The following is a 15,337-nucleotide window of genomic DNA, read 5'->3' as shown; positions in this document are numbered from 1 at the left end:
TCTCTGTCTTTCTATCTTTCTATCTCTCTCTCTCTCTCTCTCTCTCTCTGCATGTCTCTTTCTCTCTCTCTCTCTCTCTCTCTCCCTCTGTCCGTCCGTCCGTCTGTCCATCCAGCCATCCGTCCGTCCGTCTGTCCATCCAGCCATCTCTTTCTGTCATCCCTTTCTCTTTCGTCTCTCAGTCACACATATATGCACGCCCATACGCAAGCACACATACACACTCTCTCTCCCTCTCGCTCGCTCTATCTCCCCCCTTCTCTCTTTGTCTGCCTCTATATATCTCTCCCCTATCTCTCTACATTAAATACTGCCCTGACAGTTAGCAAGTACATGGAAAACCACTCACTGCGCGCTCATCGGTCCTGACGTCCTCGCATTATTTTCCTACTTGCCCTGAACGGCGTTTGTAAAGGCAGCAACGACGCCTGTAACCAGGTGGAAAAGGTCAATAGAAGTGGTATAGCTGCCACTTCGCAAGACATAGTATAACAAAAGAAGATGGTGCGCAATTAAAGCATGCGATAGGTTCACTACATGATACATCATTATTATATTACACAAAGATTATATGATAACAGTAGATATGAGTTATATAGTATAAATATGGCCAATATGATGCCGTGTAACAGATGCATTCCTTTTATAAGAAACATCCAGGTCACCCCGACCATTACCCGAACGCTTTTAGTTGTTATTTTTTTGTGCGCAGACAAAGAGCGCGCAATGATTGCAAAGGTTATAGTGTGAGGACATGTTATTCCTAACCAGCAGTTATTGTGATGATAAGAATACTGTGCATTCAAGTTATATGAAGAATTGATCACATATAGATATTGAAGGTGGCGTCTCTGTTGACATTTCAGAGTGATATGCTGCGCTATAGCTATAGCGTCCTGTCGCATTGACGCAAGAAGGAGAAAGAGACAAAGACAAAAGGACGTTAAAGTCTAACATCCGTTTCTCTTGCAAGATTTTATGCTGTGATTCTTAGAAAGTAGACCGAATTAGATCATAAGCTAATGTGTTCAAAAACTATCATAAGATCGAGCGCTATCTAGAACATGTCTGTCACCACATTGACCACAATAAGATAGGTCTGCGTGTAATCACATACAAGCAAAAACTGCATCACAGCTTTATAGGGATCTGCGGCACACATCGGGGCAATACAAAGTTATCAGGGTCACAAATGTGGTTATAGTGTAAGAAACTGTAATGCAATAAAATGAAAGTGTCAATGACTGTAGCTCACCACAAAAAAAGGACACAAATGAGTGAGTGACTGAGAAGAAGTCAGTTTTAATTGAGCAACCATCGACGTACATTTCTGTTTCTGTTTCTGTTGTAGTACGTTGCAGTATCCAAATTTGGCATCGAGGCAACGGGCTATAGCTAGCCATGAGGTGTGACCTAGCTTAGGTAAAGCCAGGTAGTTAGCTTTTTTAGCCAATGGCACTGAGGGTGGTCACATCCAGAGTTTTTTTTGCGTCCTCAGTGGTTCTTTTACGTCCCCATGGCTAGCATTTCTGGAGACGAGAAGATTTTACGTGGTCATCCGAGCCACGGGAGATTCACAGTCTCCAATGTTGAGAGCCAGGTTTTTACACCTTGAGAAAATTCACTGCCACGGCCGGGGTTTGAACTCGCAGCATTCAGTGGACAGTGCACGATGCCTACCACTGGGCCACGCAGGCTCCTCTAACATTATAGAAACAAAGAGTATATATGGGAGAACTCCCATTATATACTCTTGATAATTATATGTGTAATTTTGTATGTGAAAATAATAAATAATATTATATATAAATTATAAATAATTTATAAACCAAAATTAATCACAATTTGTGACGGTAGAAGGCGCTACACCCGCTTTGATGTTTCTTAGCATAAATCATTATATCATCATAATAATAATATAATAATAATAGTATAAATCATAATATGGTCATAGCAGGAATTTTGCATTAAAGATATTGTCAATGAAATCTTGTAAAACGAACCAGATTTTTTAAATATCAAAACCCCTAGCCCTTATTCATTCACATACCAAAAATGAGCAAAATCCGTTAAACCTGAACTGACTAATGGCAATTCCAATTTTTGCCAAAATTTTTGCCAATTCCAAAAAATTGCCGTGGCTCGAAAGTACGTCGACTGGTGTGCTCCAAAATAGGACGTTTAATATGGGAGCATAGCAGTAACAACTATATACCCAATTTCAAACATGTGGGTCAAACGGTTCCTGAGTTATCGTTGACCGTAGCCAAATGTTGACGGACGGACGGACGTACGACGGACGACGACCCATGGCAATAGCTCAGCTTGACAATGTCAAGGTGAGCTAAAAATGCTAGAATTGCAATTATCCAGTAACACTGCGACGTGGAATTGAGGAATTGAGCAGGAAAGAAAACCAACATATCCCTGAAAAAGCAGTCAGACTAAGGTTACTCCATGCATGCTTTCCTTCTCCCTACTTTCACCCCCGCCTCTCTCACCTTTGTCTTTATCCCCGCCCTTCTTTCCCATTCTCCAGCACTTCCTCTCTCCTTACACCTTATTGTCTTGCCCTTTCCAAAATAATGTATCATCTAGGCTACAACCTTTGAAATTATTGACTTAGGTGAAGCACATTACGTGCACGCCATCCGTTGTAATGACCAAACATTCCCCTCGTCTTCAATTTCGAAAAAAAAACCACGAGCTGAAGAGATTCTGTGCCAATTTCCGGAACCTGTACTTTACCATTGAATCGCTTGCTTGTATAAGCTGCGTGGCCATGCAGGCACCTCGGAGTGAGAGCCGGCCAATCGCTTGTTTTTAATCAGTGTCGACCTTAGCTTGCCAATCGCTCGAGGCGCGACAAGAGAGCAAGACCGGCTAACGAAAAACGCATTCGTCGAAAATTGCAAAATTGTCACGAAGATTGGTTTTCATGCCATTGTGCAAGAATCCGCTTACATTACCAGTTAATTGCGGCATCACACGATTTCCCATGAATAAACCCGGGCTACACGGCGCGTGCTTAACAGCCTGGAGGCAGATAACCAGATGCTGTCAGATGCTTCAATCGTCAGCGAAACGAATGCCAAGACAAAATGCCAAGACGACGTTTCCATGACATTGCCTGCAGCAGGCCTCTTCAACTACCACGCACCACTATAGTGACTCGACTCACATTATAGTACGTTACTTGGTCGATTCAATCATAAACGCACTTTCCTCATATGATCGAACTGTGCATGGTGGTCCAATCTTGGAAATTACGCATGTAATCTCTCGTATTTTTGTCGCCTCGTATTTTTGTAATATTTTTGTCACCGAAATCATGCAGGTATAATATCGCACATCGAGAAATCATACGCAACGCTTTCCGGCTTAGCAGCACGTCCTACCGCCCTGAACAGGCATGGTGGTGCAGTGAGTACGACATGTACATTGAAAATGCAAACAATTCAGCCACGTCTACAGCTAACACGCGTACCCAGTCTCGATTTTTCACCACTTCTTAGTTTCTTAAATTTAGTGCCGCTCCGATTTGCAGAATATATTACGAAATACGGATACACGAAATACACTGAAAACTGCTCTCAAAAAAGAAAACAACACGCACGTTGCACCGGCACGCAAATACAAGCGCAAAAACGCGTTTGCGTCATAGGAACTACTATTTTTTGCATTTAACAGATTTCTATTTCTAATGTATTGTGAAGTTGATATAACTGGGATGGACATTATTGTTGTTGTTATTTCTTATGATTATTATTATTATTGTTGTTGTTATCGTTATTATTTGGCATTACTCAACCTTGATAGAACCTATAGCGTTGGCAACGTAGAACCACGCGGACCTTCGCATGCCTAGTCAGTGAATATTCGTGTAACCGTCACGCCATGCAAACTGCTAGTAATCGGTTCCAATTTGAATTCTGCCAGCTGAGCACCCAGCAGGGGAAGATTCAGTATACTCTAAAATGCAACTAAAGTTTCTTTACGATCGTCAGACTAGTCCTACAAACTGATGGGAAAACTAGTAGCAAGGCCATGTTGCCAGCCATATTTCACTTTGATTATAGGCAAACTGGATATTTCGTATGAGGACCTAACAAGTTAACAACTGCAGCCAGTATATATGGAGGCGCCATAATAAATGTATGTAGATGTAGGCAACTAGTACACTAACATTAATCACCAAGCTGAGATCAAATGGTCGGACAACAACGTTTATTATTTTTACGTGATACACTGATGTAACTAGCAGATGAAATCAGACATCAGAAATCATTTAAAATTTTCTTAAACATCGTCTAACGTTATGGTTGGTTGTTGTCGCTGCAGTGTGTCCTGACCTTCCACCATTCGCGATTATATGCACTTGGGCTTGTTTTTATAATGAGAACACGAAACAATTTTAAAATTTTCATAAGAGTAGTCAATAATAGTACGTATACAGTTCATGCGTTATGTTCAATATCCTGCAGATGTCAATGACCTTATTGCGATAAAAATACTCACATAATTGGTAAATGAAATACCACTTGCACGTGTTTTATTATATATTGTAGTTTTTATTTAATTATTAGTAAACGTTCTCGCTAAAGTGCCATTATACCAACTCAGTTGTGCATTCATGTGTGTGTGGCGTCAGCCAGTAATGGACAATAACTCTGTTATAGGGAAGAAATATGCAAATGTTCACATTGCTTTTATAGTCTGTAAATGTTACAATTTCCCCAAAAATTTCTGTTTTCTGAAAAAAACTGTCCACGAATTTTGCCATTTCTTGCTATTTTCCATACCTACGTGTACCATAGAAACATACACATTGACAAATGACGCAGTTAATGTTAGTAAAGTCAATACAATCCAGAGGGATATAAGTCCCTAATTTCTTTAAGACACTTTATTGACAACGGTGCAGAGAATTTATGTTGAAAAGTGTGTGATATGTTACTGCAATTTCAGCGTGTGTATAAATTAGCTGTACAAGTGTGCCTATGACAACGTCAGTGCATGTACAGTTCAATAAACAGCGATGAAGTAAGTAAATCCAGAAAGATCCATCAGTAGTGTCTATAGCACGAAAGGAACAACGTTCCCAACTGAGATATATAAGAACTAGAGGATACATGTCTGCCTGAATATCTGTTATACTGCCTGCTCACGGTACATACCTAACTGTTGTGAACTACAGAAAATTGAAACTCCAAGAACAGCTATAATTTCCACTGGCTCCATTGGCCTGTCTTTTGAAATGTGCCCTTCGACACTGACACCATACAATCGACCGCCCCTGCAGGATTAGGCCCTAACAGGCTGCATGTTCATGGCAATTTATGGCCATGTTTTCCGAGCATGCTGACCGTAGTTCGCTGTCTCCTGAAGCTATAGAGATGTCTTGATCGAACAGCAGAGACCACTGACAATGCCATCGACCTATTGTATGGCTATCGTATTATTTATTATTCTCACCTAGCTTGCGGTTAAATGCAGGAAGGACGCTGTGCACGATGGTGCAGCCCATAATATCAGCACTGCTAACTGTGCAACTATCCTAATTCATCTCAAAGCTAACAAACACATTGTGTGCAAGTGCATTAGAGGGATGGCGAGGCACGTGCCAGTGGGGGATCATGCAGCTGTCAAAAACACTCGTTTCCCACAAACAGCTAATTGACTCTTCCTGGCTCAAGGCTCCTCAAGTAACATGAAATATAAGAATGAAGATAGTTACATTCGAAACAAACGCAACTAATAGTAAACTATAGCATTGTGCACGACATAGTACAGTTTTATGCTGTGCATTATGGTATGCCACTTGACTTCATGACATAGCACAGCATGGCACGGCACACCACAACATTACCGCTAGTAGCATTATATCAGGATCTGATCTGAATCATTTCTCCTGATTTTATAGGATAGAAACATGGATAGGATAGGATTATGTATGTTATGACTAGTAATGTAATGTCCGTGTGATAATATGCGATACTAACTATACGACAGACATACGTAGCACAGAGTACTGAAAACCTATGGCTGTGATTTGCTAGTGTGGGAATTAGCATGTCTAAAGAGCCGTGACTGCAACTAGATGTCGCTAGTTTGCCACTACAAGACTGCTGTGCTACAATAGATCCAGATTTAGCAGTTTTAAGCAGCTCAAACCTTGTACAATTTAGTTTTGCTTTTGGAATATAACAGTAAAATTGTAGCATTTCACACCCAAGAATGCCAGTTTTCTTGTAACAGTAGACACATCAATGTTTATTCCGTACTTTGAGGGTCAAAATGCCACCAGACAGGTTTGCACATGAGTAGAAAGTAGATTTCGTGGTCATTTTAAAATAAAATCTTGAAAATGGTAGGTCAGCATGGGAACAAAAGGGTTGTTCACTCGGTCCTTCAGACCATGTCTTCCAAAAATGTTGTCAGAGGTCTCTCCCCAGGTTCGACCTCCCATTGTTATTTTGGATTGCACCCCCTATGGCTCAAACGTCTTCATTCTTCAAGCCATTTAGATATATATGTTCAGTTCATGTTATTGACGAGCGGACGAACGAACAAATGCTCCTGGCAGTTGTGTGTCAGTAGATTATTCCAAGAAACTTACGATTTACAATTGTCAATGGAAACATTTTGGAATCACGACTCATGACTGTGTATATCAGTTGTATACATTCTGCTTAATGCCTCATTACCAATACAATAATATGTTTAAAATAGCATTACATCTAAACCAAACTGTGTGCCATCAAGCTGGCCAAACTTTGAATAGAAACAATATCATGAACATGTTTATAGACACGTTAGATATTTAGAGAATGAAGTTATTAACTGATAATGCAACACTGCAGTATCTAAACTACAACCAACAAAAAAACGTAAAATCAGTCACAGTTACATCACATGCGATGAGTAACGTATCACAGAGAAAACATTTGCGACGTGAAATTCTACAATATGAGTAACTGACATCCATTATGTAATTGAAGTTGTGTACCTACAAAAAATTTTGCCCAAAGGAAGTAGGCCAACTTGTGTCTACCTCAATACTATTAATGCTAGTGAATAATAAATGATATAACACAGTAAGGCACTCGTAGTTCCTTCTCCCCTCATGAAGAATAGGGCTGGAAATCAAATGTCTCTATCTTTGGCAGCTCTTTCGGCCTGAGCGTTCCATGTTTTAAACCCTAATGTTATCCTTTCTTTCTCCACTGTCCTTCTCCATGTTTCCCTTGGTCTTCTCCTTTTTCTCTTCCCCTCCAAGGCACATGTATGTCAGTCAGTGCAATGCGTAGGTTTTTGTCTTTCTTCATTCTGATGACATGGCCAATCCATTTCCACCTTCTTCTTTTTATTTTAAAACATGCTGATTGTTTAGATGTCAGCTTTCTTCCTGATGTTGGCGTTTGCTACTTTCATAGGCCAGTATATATATCTTCATTCTTCTTCTTTTATATAGCATTTATGTTGAAAGGTATCTATGATCTCCTTTTGTCATTCTCAAAGTCTCACTTCCGTATACCAGTTACTGTGTATCGAAATCACATTGGATTTGTATATATAATATAAGACGAATATAACTTAAAGGGATACTACACTCTAGGATTTTACTGCATACAACGGTACTTACTGTGTAACAAATCGTCTATACCCACACGTACTTGTTACCAGATACCTAATTTAATGATTATAATTAATTATACATCAACGCTACGAAATTTGAACGACGCCATTGACACCCGCGACCGTGCTGTCACCCTGAAAAAGTTGCGCATTTTACCATTTATTTTTCACGTTACAGACTGAGGGCTAATCACAAAAGTGCAATTATATTTATACCTAAATGCTATTTAACCGAACGATGTTCATTTTAGGACAAATTTATCCATAATATAACTGAAACTATGTCGTTTATAAGATATTACAATCCCTTTGCTTTTAAATTAATAAATAAGAAACACCCTCGGTCTGTAGCCCTAATTGGCTGAAACGTCGTTTTGCGCAACTTTTCAGATCGTGCGCTTTGAGTGGCGCCACCGTCGTTGTAATCAAACTATAGTCGTTAGTTTTAAAACATGTTTTAAAAATATTTTTAATGGTGATTGAACCATGAAACTTTTTATGTAGCGTAATTTTAACCTAAATTAACGGAAAATAATCCTAGAACCTAGAGTAAAGGATCCATAAAAGTAGAGTAGAAGACGATAATACTGGCAGCAAAATGGATTTCGGATTACTAGTTGTAGGGTACTGGTTGCAGGTACACACAGACTGCATTGGTTTCCTCTTCGTGTAGGAAGCTTTCTAACATGCTGGCAGCACATTTTAAAGCTGGTCCACCCACCTTGTTAGCAGCTGTCGGCGATTGATCATGCCAAGTTCTCTGGCTATAAAAACCCTTTCCTTTCTTTGAAAAATGCCCTAACAGCAAATCTGTTTGATAGCCGGAGTTTAGTAGCAATACATTTTGTGTATATGAATTTAAAAATTTCATATGTCAAAACAAATTTCCTCGGGTTATATCGCAATGCTGGGTATAACTGTAGCGTGAAATTAGCCACGTACGATATATCGAATGATATTGATACTGTGTGTTCCTAGTTTCCTGTATGTGGAACTTACTGTATGTGTACACACAATGTTTTTATGATCATACTTACTCCTAGCTTTTCGCCTGAGTAGCATCATTTCTGGGATGCAAATTAGTTACAAATTGTATTTTGTATGTGCTTCTTCTGATTTTCCCAAAGATATGTTGCAGCTGTCTCCAATATGAATTCAATTACTATATCACCATTAACTACAACTGGGAATCTAGATGTTGATTTTTAATTGGAATTTTCTTTCATGAAGTATGGGCTTGCTAATTACTCATTCTTATTGTTTCATTTTCAAGGCTACACTACTCATGTGTATTGTGTAGTCCAAATTATAATTTCACATGTTATCAGGAATCTATCAATATATTGATAGACTCCTGGTGTTATGTGTTATCAATTGTTTGCATACGTTATACTATAGGGCACCTTTAATAATATGCCTAGCAAATGAAATGAAAGTGTCAATGACACTGTAGCTCACCACAAAAAAAGGACACAAATGAGTGAGTGAGTAAGAGATGTCAGTTTTAATTGAGCAATTCATCGACGTACATTATAGAAACGAAGGAGGGGGGATATTATGGAAACTGCCATTATATACTCTTGATAATTATGTGTAATTTTTTTATGTAAAATAAATGTTTGAGATGTGAAAGTCTGAGATGTGGGCGAGTGATGGCGTTCACCTAAATGATCGCCCAATAACGAGTTTTTTATAATATTCAATTCTAGGCACTGCCAAAAAGCGAAGCTCCCGATGCTGTAAACGTGTAAGATTGAGAGGATACGCTTATTCCACGTAGCTTAGCTATACTTACCCACGTGACAATTGGCGTTTCGCCTGCCCATAAACTAACTTTTGTCAAAGGTTAATTGGTTGCATGGAATTGTTTACTTCCTATGAGTTTTTCAGCAGTAGCACATGCGTTTGCCATCTGTATATCGCAATATATAATTTATAAACGCAAAATGAATCACAATTGTGACGGTAGATGGCGCTATACCCGCTTTGCATGTTTCTTAGCGATGGCATTCGAAATAAATAGGTTATGCTGCCGTTCCGACATGTTTGTAAAACTTTACTCTAATATAGCACGTTTTATCGGCAGGGTGGGAGGAAATACCAATATTGCATTAAAGGGAATCGTTTACTCTAGCGTTCTAGGGTTATTTTCAGTGTAATTTAGGTTAAAATTACGCTACATAAAAAGTTTCACGATTCAATCACCATTAGAAATATTTATTAAAAAATGTTTAAAACTAAACGACTACAGTTTGATTACAACGACGGTGGCGCCATTCAAAGCGCCACCATATCTGATAAGTTGCGCAAAACCACTTTCCAGCCAAGGCTACAGACCGAGGCGTGGTTCTTATAAACAACCATCATATAGTTTCAGTTATAATATGGATAAATTTGCCCTAAAATGAATTCGTTTGGTTAAATAGCATAAGGTATAATATAATTGCACTTTTGTGATTAGCCCTCGGTCTGATAACGTGCCAAAATAAATTGTCAAATACGCAACTTTTCGGGGTGGCGCACGGTCGCGGGTGTCATGGCGCCCGTTAAAATTTCGTAGCGTTGATGTGTAATTAATTATAACATTAAATTAGGTATCTGGTAAACAAATACGTGTGGGGCGATTTGTTATACAGTAAGTACAGTTGTATGCAGTTAAAATCCTAGAGTGCCTGCTGTCCCTTTAAAGATATTGTCAATGAAATCTTGCAAAAACGAACAGACGAGTGTGACACCACAGACTGTTATCTGCGTGTCCATATAATATGCTATATAATTGCCAAAACCTAAGTAATTTGCATAAATTTTTTTTAAATATTAAAAGCCCTGGCCCTTATTCATTCACATACCAAAATAGCAAAAATCCGTTTACCTGAACTGACTAATGACAATCAATTTGTGCCAAAAAATTGCCGTGGCCGAAAGTACGTTCAACTGGCGTGCCTCCAAAATAGGACGTTCAAACCTCTGCCATAGCAGTAACAACTATACCCAATTTCAAACATGTGGGTGAAACGGTTCCCGAGTATTCGTTGACCGCTAGCCAAATGTTGACGGAAGACAGACGGACGGACGGAGGACGACAACCCATGGCAATAGCTCATCTTGACAATGTCAAGGTGAGCTAAAAAGGTGAGGGCACCATTTTTCATTTTGACGTCAAAGTTAAGTAAAATAACCTTTGATATCAAATGATATTACGTGAAAATTGAATTATTCAATATGTCAAGCATTAAAGCTAGAATTCTGATATCGAATCGCTTGATTCACAACAACTGTCTAGACTCTAGAGTAACATTACATGGCTTAGAACCTTCGTACTTAGCTGTATTCACCAAAACATGCCACAATTCAAATTTTGATTACTTGTTTTAATTTCCGCCTCCATTTCTTGCGAATCTCGGCACTACTCTCCTGATAGCGCGAGATATGAGCCCAATTTAAATTATAGAAACGAAGTACCGTACGACTACACATAAATATGCCATGGTGTTACAGGCATGTTCAATTCCAATTTCTATGTTATAACAGCATAAGTCTCTAGCGTTTTTCAAGTTGGTGTAATCAGTAATATATCCGCTACTAGGGCTGAGAGAGTCTATGTCACCCGGGTACTGCCGGAACGTACCCTGGGTACGGTCCGGTATACGAAAACGTACCCTGGTACTATCGTAATATGCCGAACCGTACCTCGCCTACTCCACTAACGAGTCTAGGGAGTCGCTACGCCTACTCCATACCCCTAACCATATCAAATAGTTACCAGGGTACGTTTCGCGTATACCGCGACCATACCCAGGGTACGTTCCGGCAGTACCTAGGGCGACATAGACCTTATGAGTGCTACTAGGTGAGACTATACGTCGCTATTTTTTATTCTTCCTTTTAGAGCAAGATTTTAAAGAAATTCTTTAATAGTTATCGTTGACCGTAGCAAATGTTGACGGAAGGACAGACGCGCGACGGAGCGGACGACGAGACCATGGCAATAGCTCATCTTGACAATGTCAGAGGTGAGCTAAAAAGGTGAGGGCTACCATTTTTCATTTGACGTCAAATTTAAGTAAAATTACCTGATATCGAATGATATTACGTGAAAATTGAATATTAAATATGTCAAGCATTAAAGCTAGAATTCTGATATCGAATCGCTTCATTCACAACAACTGTCTCTGGGAACAATTCCAGCCAAAAATGTGCATAGCAAATGTGCTATACAAAATAAATATTGCATAGCAATTGGATAAAATTGGTATAGCATTTTTTTTCCAGACAATCACAGTGCAAATTTACACCGCAGTTCATGCTTGGCGTGTTATTCGTGTCGGCCTGTGACAGGCACAGCTAGCTTAAGCCTAGGACACACTAGCGATTCTGCACGCTGCCGCAGCGTTTAAACAGCGTGCGAGCTTGGCAACCCCGCTCGCCAATGTCGAGTAAAAATAATGTCGGGCGTGCGAGCTGTGAAAGCTAAAGCTGACTCGCCCATGTTGGCGAGGTAAAATAATTGTCTAGCAACTTTAATCAAATGTTGGTTCCTTACGTTATATATCTCCAACATTGATGAAATACAGTTCTAACGATTGTGAAGGCGCCTATCCGACTCCTCGACCACGACATCCTCACTTTATATTATCAAAGGTGCCGAAGAAAGCAGCCCGCGAGAGGCGTGCAGCGCCAGCACAGCGTGGCTGTGTATACGTGCCTGGGGCGGCATATTGATTGATGTACGGGGGGGGGGGGGAGTGCAGGATTGTTTAAAAGTCACGTTTGGCCGTGGTGTGTAACAAATCAATAAAATCGGCGTAACGTGGCATTTCATTGACGCGGCAAAGCAGCCCGAGAATAAAAGTAAAATTGGTAAACTTGTATGTTTCCGTTTACATCTCGCATGGGCTGCATCGCACAACTGCGATTCATAAAAAAATATGCGTAGCCAAATGCGCTGAAAATACATCGCGAATTGCGATGCGATACCGCGGAAAATTATTCCCTGTTCTAGAGTAACATTAACATGGCTTAGAACCTTCGTACTTAGCTATATTCACCAAAAATGCATGATTCAAATTTTGATTACTTTTTTTAATTTCCGCCTCCATTTCTACGAACTCGGACTATCTCGCTGATAGCGTGAGATATGAGCCAATTTAAATATAGAAACGAAGTACCGTACGCTACACATAAATATGCCATGGTGTTACAGCATGTTCAGTTCCAATTTTCTATGTTATAACAGCATAAGTTCTTAGCGTTTTTCAAGTTGGTGTAATCAGTAATATATCCGCTACTAGGGCTGAGAGGGTCTATGTCCCCCCGGGAACTGCCGGAACGTACCCTGGGTACGGTCCGGTCCGGTATACCGGAACGTACCCTGGTATTATCTAATATGCCGGACCGTACCTCGCCTACTCCACTAACGAGTCGCCTACGCCTACTCCATACCCCTAACCCTAACCATATCAAATAGTTACCAGGGTACGTTTCGGTATACCGGACCGTACCCAGGGTACGTTCCGGCAGTACCCTGGGGGACATAGACCTTATGAGTGCTACTAGGTGAGACTATACGTCGCAATTTTTTATTCTTCCTTTTAGAGCAATGATTTCAAAGAAATTCTTTAATATGTACAGCACACTATAGCATTGTCAGCTCTCGTCTATACACACTAAACTTACCAACAAGTCATTTTCTGCTGATCACACAGTCCAAAAAGACCTGGGTGTTTAATGTTTCCGTAAAGTATTACACATATATGCAGTCATCATAAATCATACGTAACTAACAGATTGCAGTCTGTTATGTAAACACATGCGTGTGTTTTTATAGGTATGTTAACGAAGTTTAAGCCATGGGGAAGCACAGAATAAGAACGGACAGGCTCAATCCTACATTGAGAACCTGGTATACAAAATGACCACGAATGCATCTAATCAATGGGTGAAAAAAAGTCAGACAGCTGTTTGCTAGAGTTACCGAGCCATCTCTGAACTGCATAGTGCAGTGAAGGCAGGTTAGTAGCTCGTTGTAGTCGGTCATATAATATTTACTCAGCTGACGCCAATTCAGTACGACCTTTAGCATGTACAAAATGACAAGCACTTGGGCCTTTGGGGCAAGTTGAGACGTTTTAATTATAAAATGACCTTAGTTATTAGTAATACTAATCGATTAGAAAGGAGGTTCTTGGTGGTCTACATCCATAACATTAACAGCGTTAATTACTCTCGATTTCTCGCTTGTAGTTGTATTACGTGTTGCAGCAACGCCTATAATATTACTGACAACTGTGGCAGTGTGATTCTACTAGCTACAACTACAAGTACAAGCGTATCTGAAAGACAGCCGTTTTCTATACTTACGCCAAGTTACGGCACGTAGCCACTACTCCAGTACTTGGTCCGTCTACGGTCTAGCATTAACGTCTCCACGAATTCGTTCCTTTTATTGTGTAATCATCTTCTGTTGCAGAACTTACCAGAGCTGTAGGTTGCTAATCAAATTGAGCTCCAATTAAACTCAGGTCTTTCGATCGACGACAGGTGTGGCAGAATCAGATAAAACAGGAGAATATCATAACAACGCCGTCAACACACCTGGGTGCTCAGGCTAGCCACAGCGACATCTATCGCCAATAACCGAGAATATGACGCGCAACGTTGTAGCTGCTGACGTTGTACCTGAACAGCATTAATGATTCAACATGACGTTCAGAATAGTTAAAACGAACAGAGAGTAGGAACTCGTCACAGAAGCTTGATTATATATTTGTATAAATTGGAATTTTTACTATATTCTGAGCAAAATTTGCCGTTAAGATTAGTGAAATAAAAATTTGTTTAACGTATTCATATATTTTTTACCCGTTGCCGCGTTTTACGTACAGCGTGTATTGTACTATTAGAATGTCGCGACTGCACGATTATTCAGAGAAAACAGTCTTGTTAATTCTGCCATCAAATCAATGGGTGTATTTGTAGTTTTCTGCATGAAAACACGGATGCGAATCATGAGGTCATGGGGTGGTATATATTGGACAAGAGCTCATGTCACGCTATTAATTATGCATGAGCTCTTGATATTGGACCATTCCTTCCGACGACCAATTAATAAGTTTGAATGAATTTTTGCAAAATTAACGTTTTCATGCGTGAATACAAATACAAATGGAAAGTAGAAAACGTGCTCTCATAGTTAAAAACATTTTTAAGCAAATCTCTAAATATTCGTATTGATTACTTACCGGTCAATTGATATACGTGTAAGTTGAAAGATTTGAACCAACTGTCTTCGACACTTCTATAATAACAGGGCCAGTTTACTTTAAATGTATGATGACGTGCATCTGCTCGTTTTACTGCGCATGCACACGTTTTATTGCTCGCTAATAGTATGTTTGTCTGTCGGTTTCTCACAGTCTACAACGATCTTGCAAAATTCACGATTCCGCTCCATGGGCGTGCGGGCGTGCGTGACCGTTCAAGTTCAAGTAAAATTTATTTTCATCGGTATATAATGAACATTATTAACATAAGCTAAGAGCTTTTTCACCGATATCAAACAAGAGTAAATAGATAGTGATTAAAACACGATAAAAACTACGTAACTGCAATGTTACTATTACATAATTGGCCGAATTGCCTTTAAAAACAATATATCAATATATCACATGTCAATTAGCGACACATTGAGCATCTGCAC

The 15,337-nt window shown here is 39.7% G+C and overlaps 1 protein-coding gene across 1 annotated transcript in view; it reads right to left on the bottom strand.

The window, feature by feature from the left end:
* Nucleotides 1–14,237, bottom strand: part of LOC106807267 (protein dispatched homolog 1-like) — a 74,810-nt gene extending 60,573 nt beyond the window's left edge. Inside the window, exons 1-2 of the mRNA XM_014809563.1 lie at nucleotides 13,999–14,237; nucleotides 350–428 (exon numbers count right to left, since the gene is read on the bottom strand). Of these exons, the coding sequence (XP_014665049.1) occupies nucleotides 350–360 (11 nt within the window). The 5' untranslated portion in view covers nucleotides 361–428; nucleotides 13,999–14,237. The remainder of the gene's footprint in view (nucleotides 1–349; nucleotides 429–13,998) is intronic.
* Nucleotides 14,238–15,337: the final 1,100 nt, after the last annotated feature.

This window comes from Priapulus caudatus, unplaced genomic scaffold (assembly GCF_000485595.1).
Source record: "Priapulus caudatus unplaced genomic scaffold, Priapulus_caudatus-5.0.1 Scaffold205, whole genome shotgun sequence".
NCBI lineage: Eukaryota > Metazoa > Priapulida > Priapulimorpha > Priapulimorphida > Priapulidae > Priapulus > Priapulus caudatus.
The sequence above is the reverse complement of the archived record's forward strand: the minus strand, read 5'-3'. Positions and strand labels throughout refer to the sequence as shown.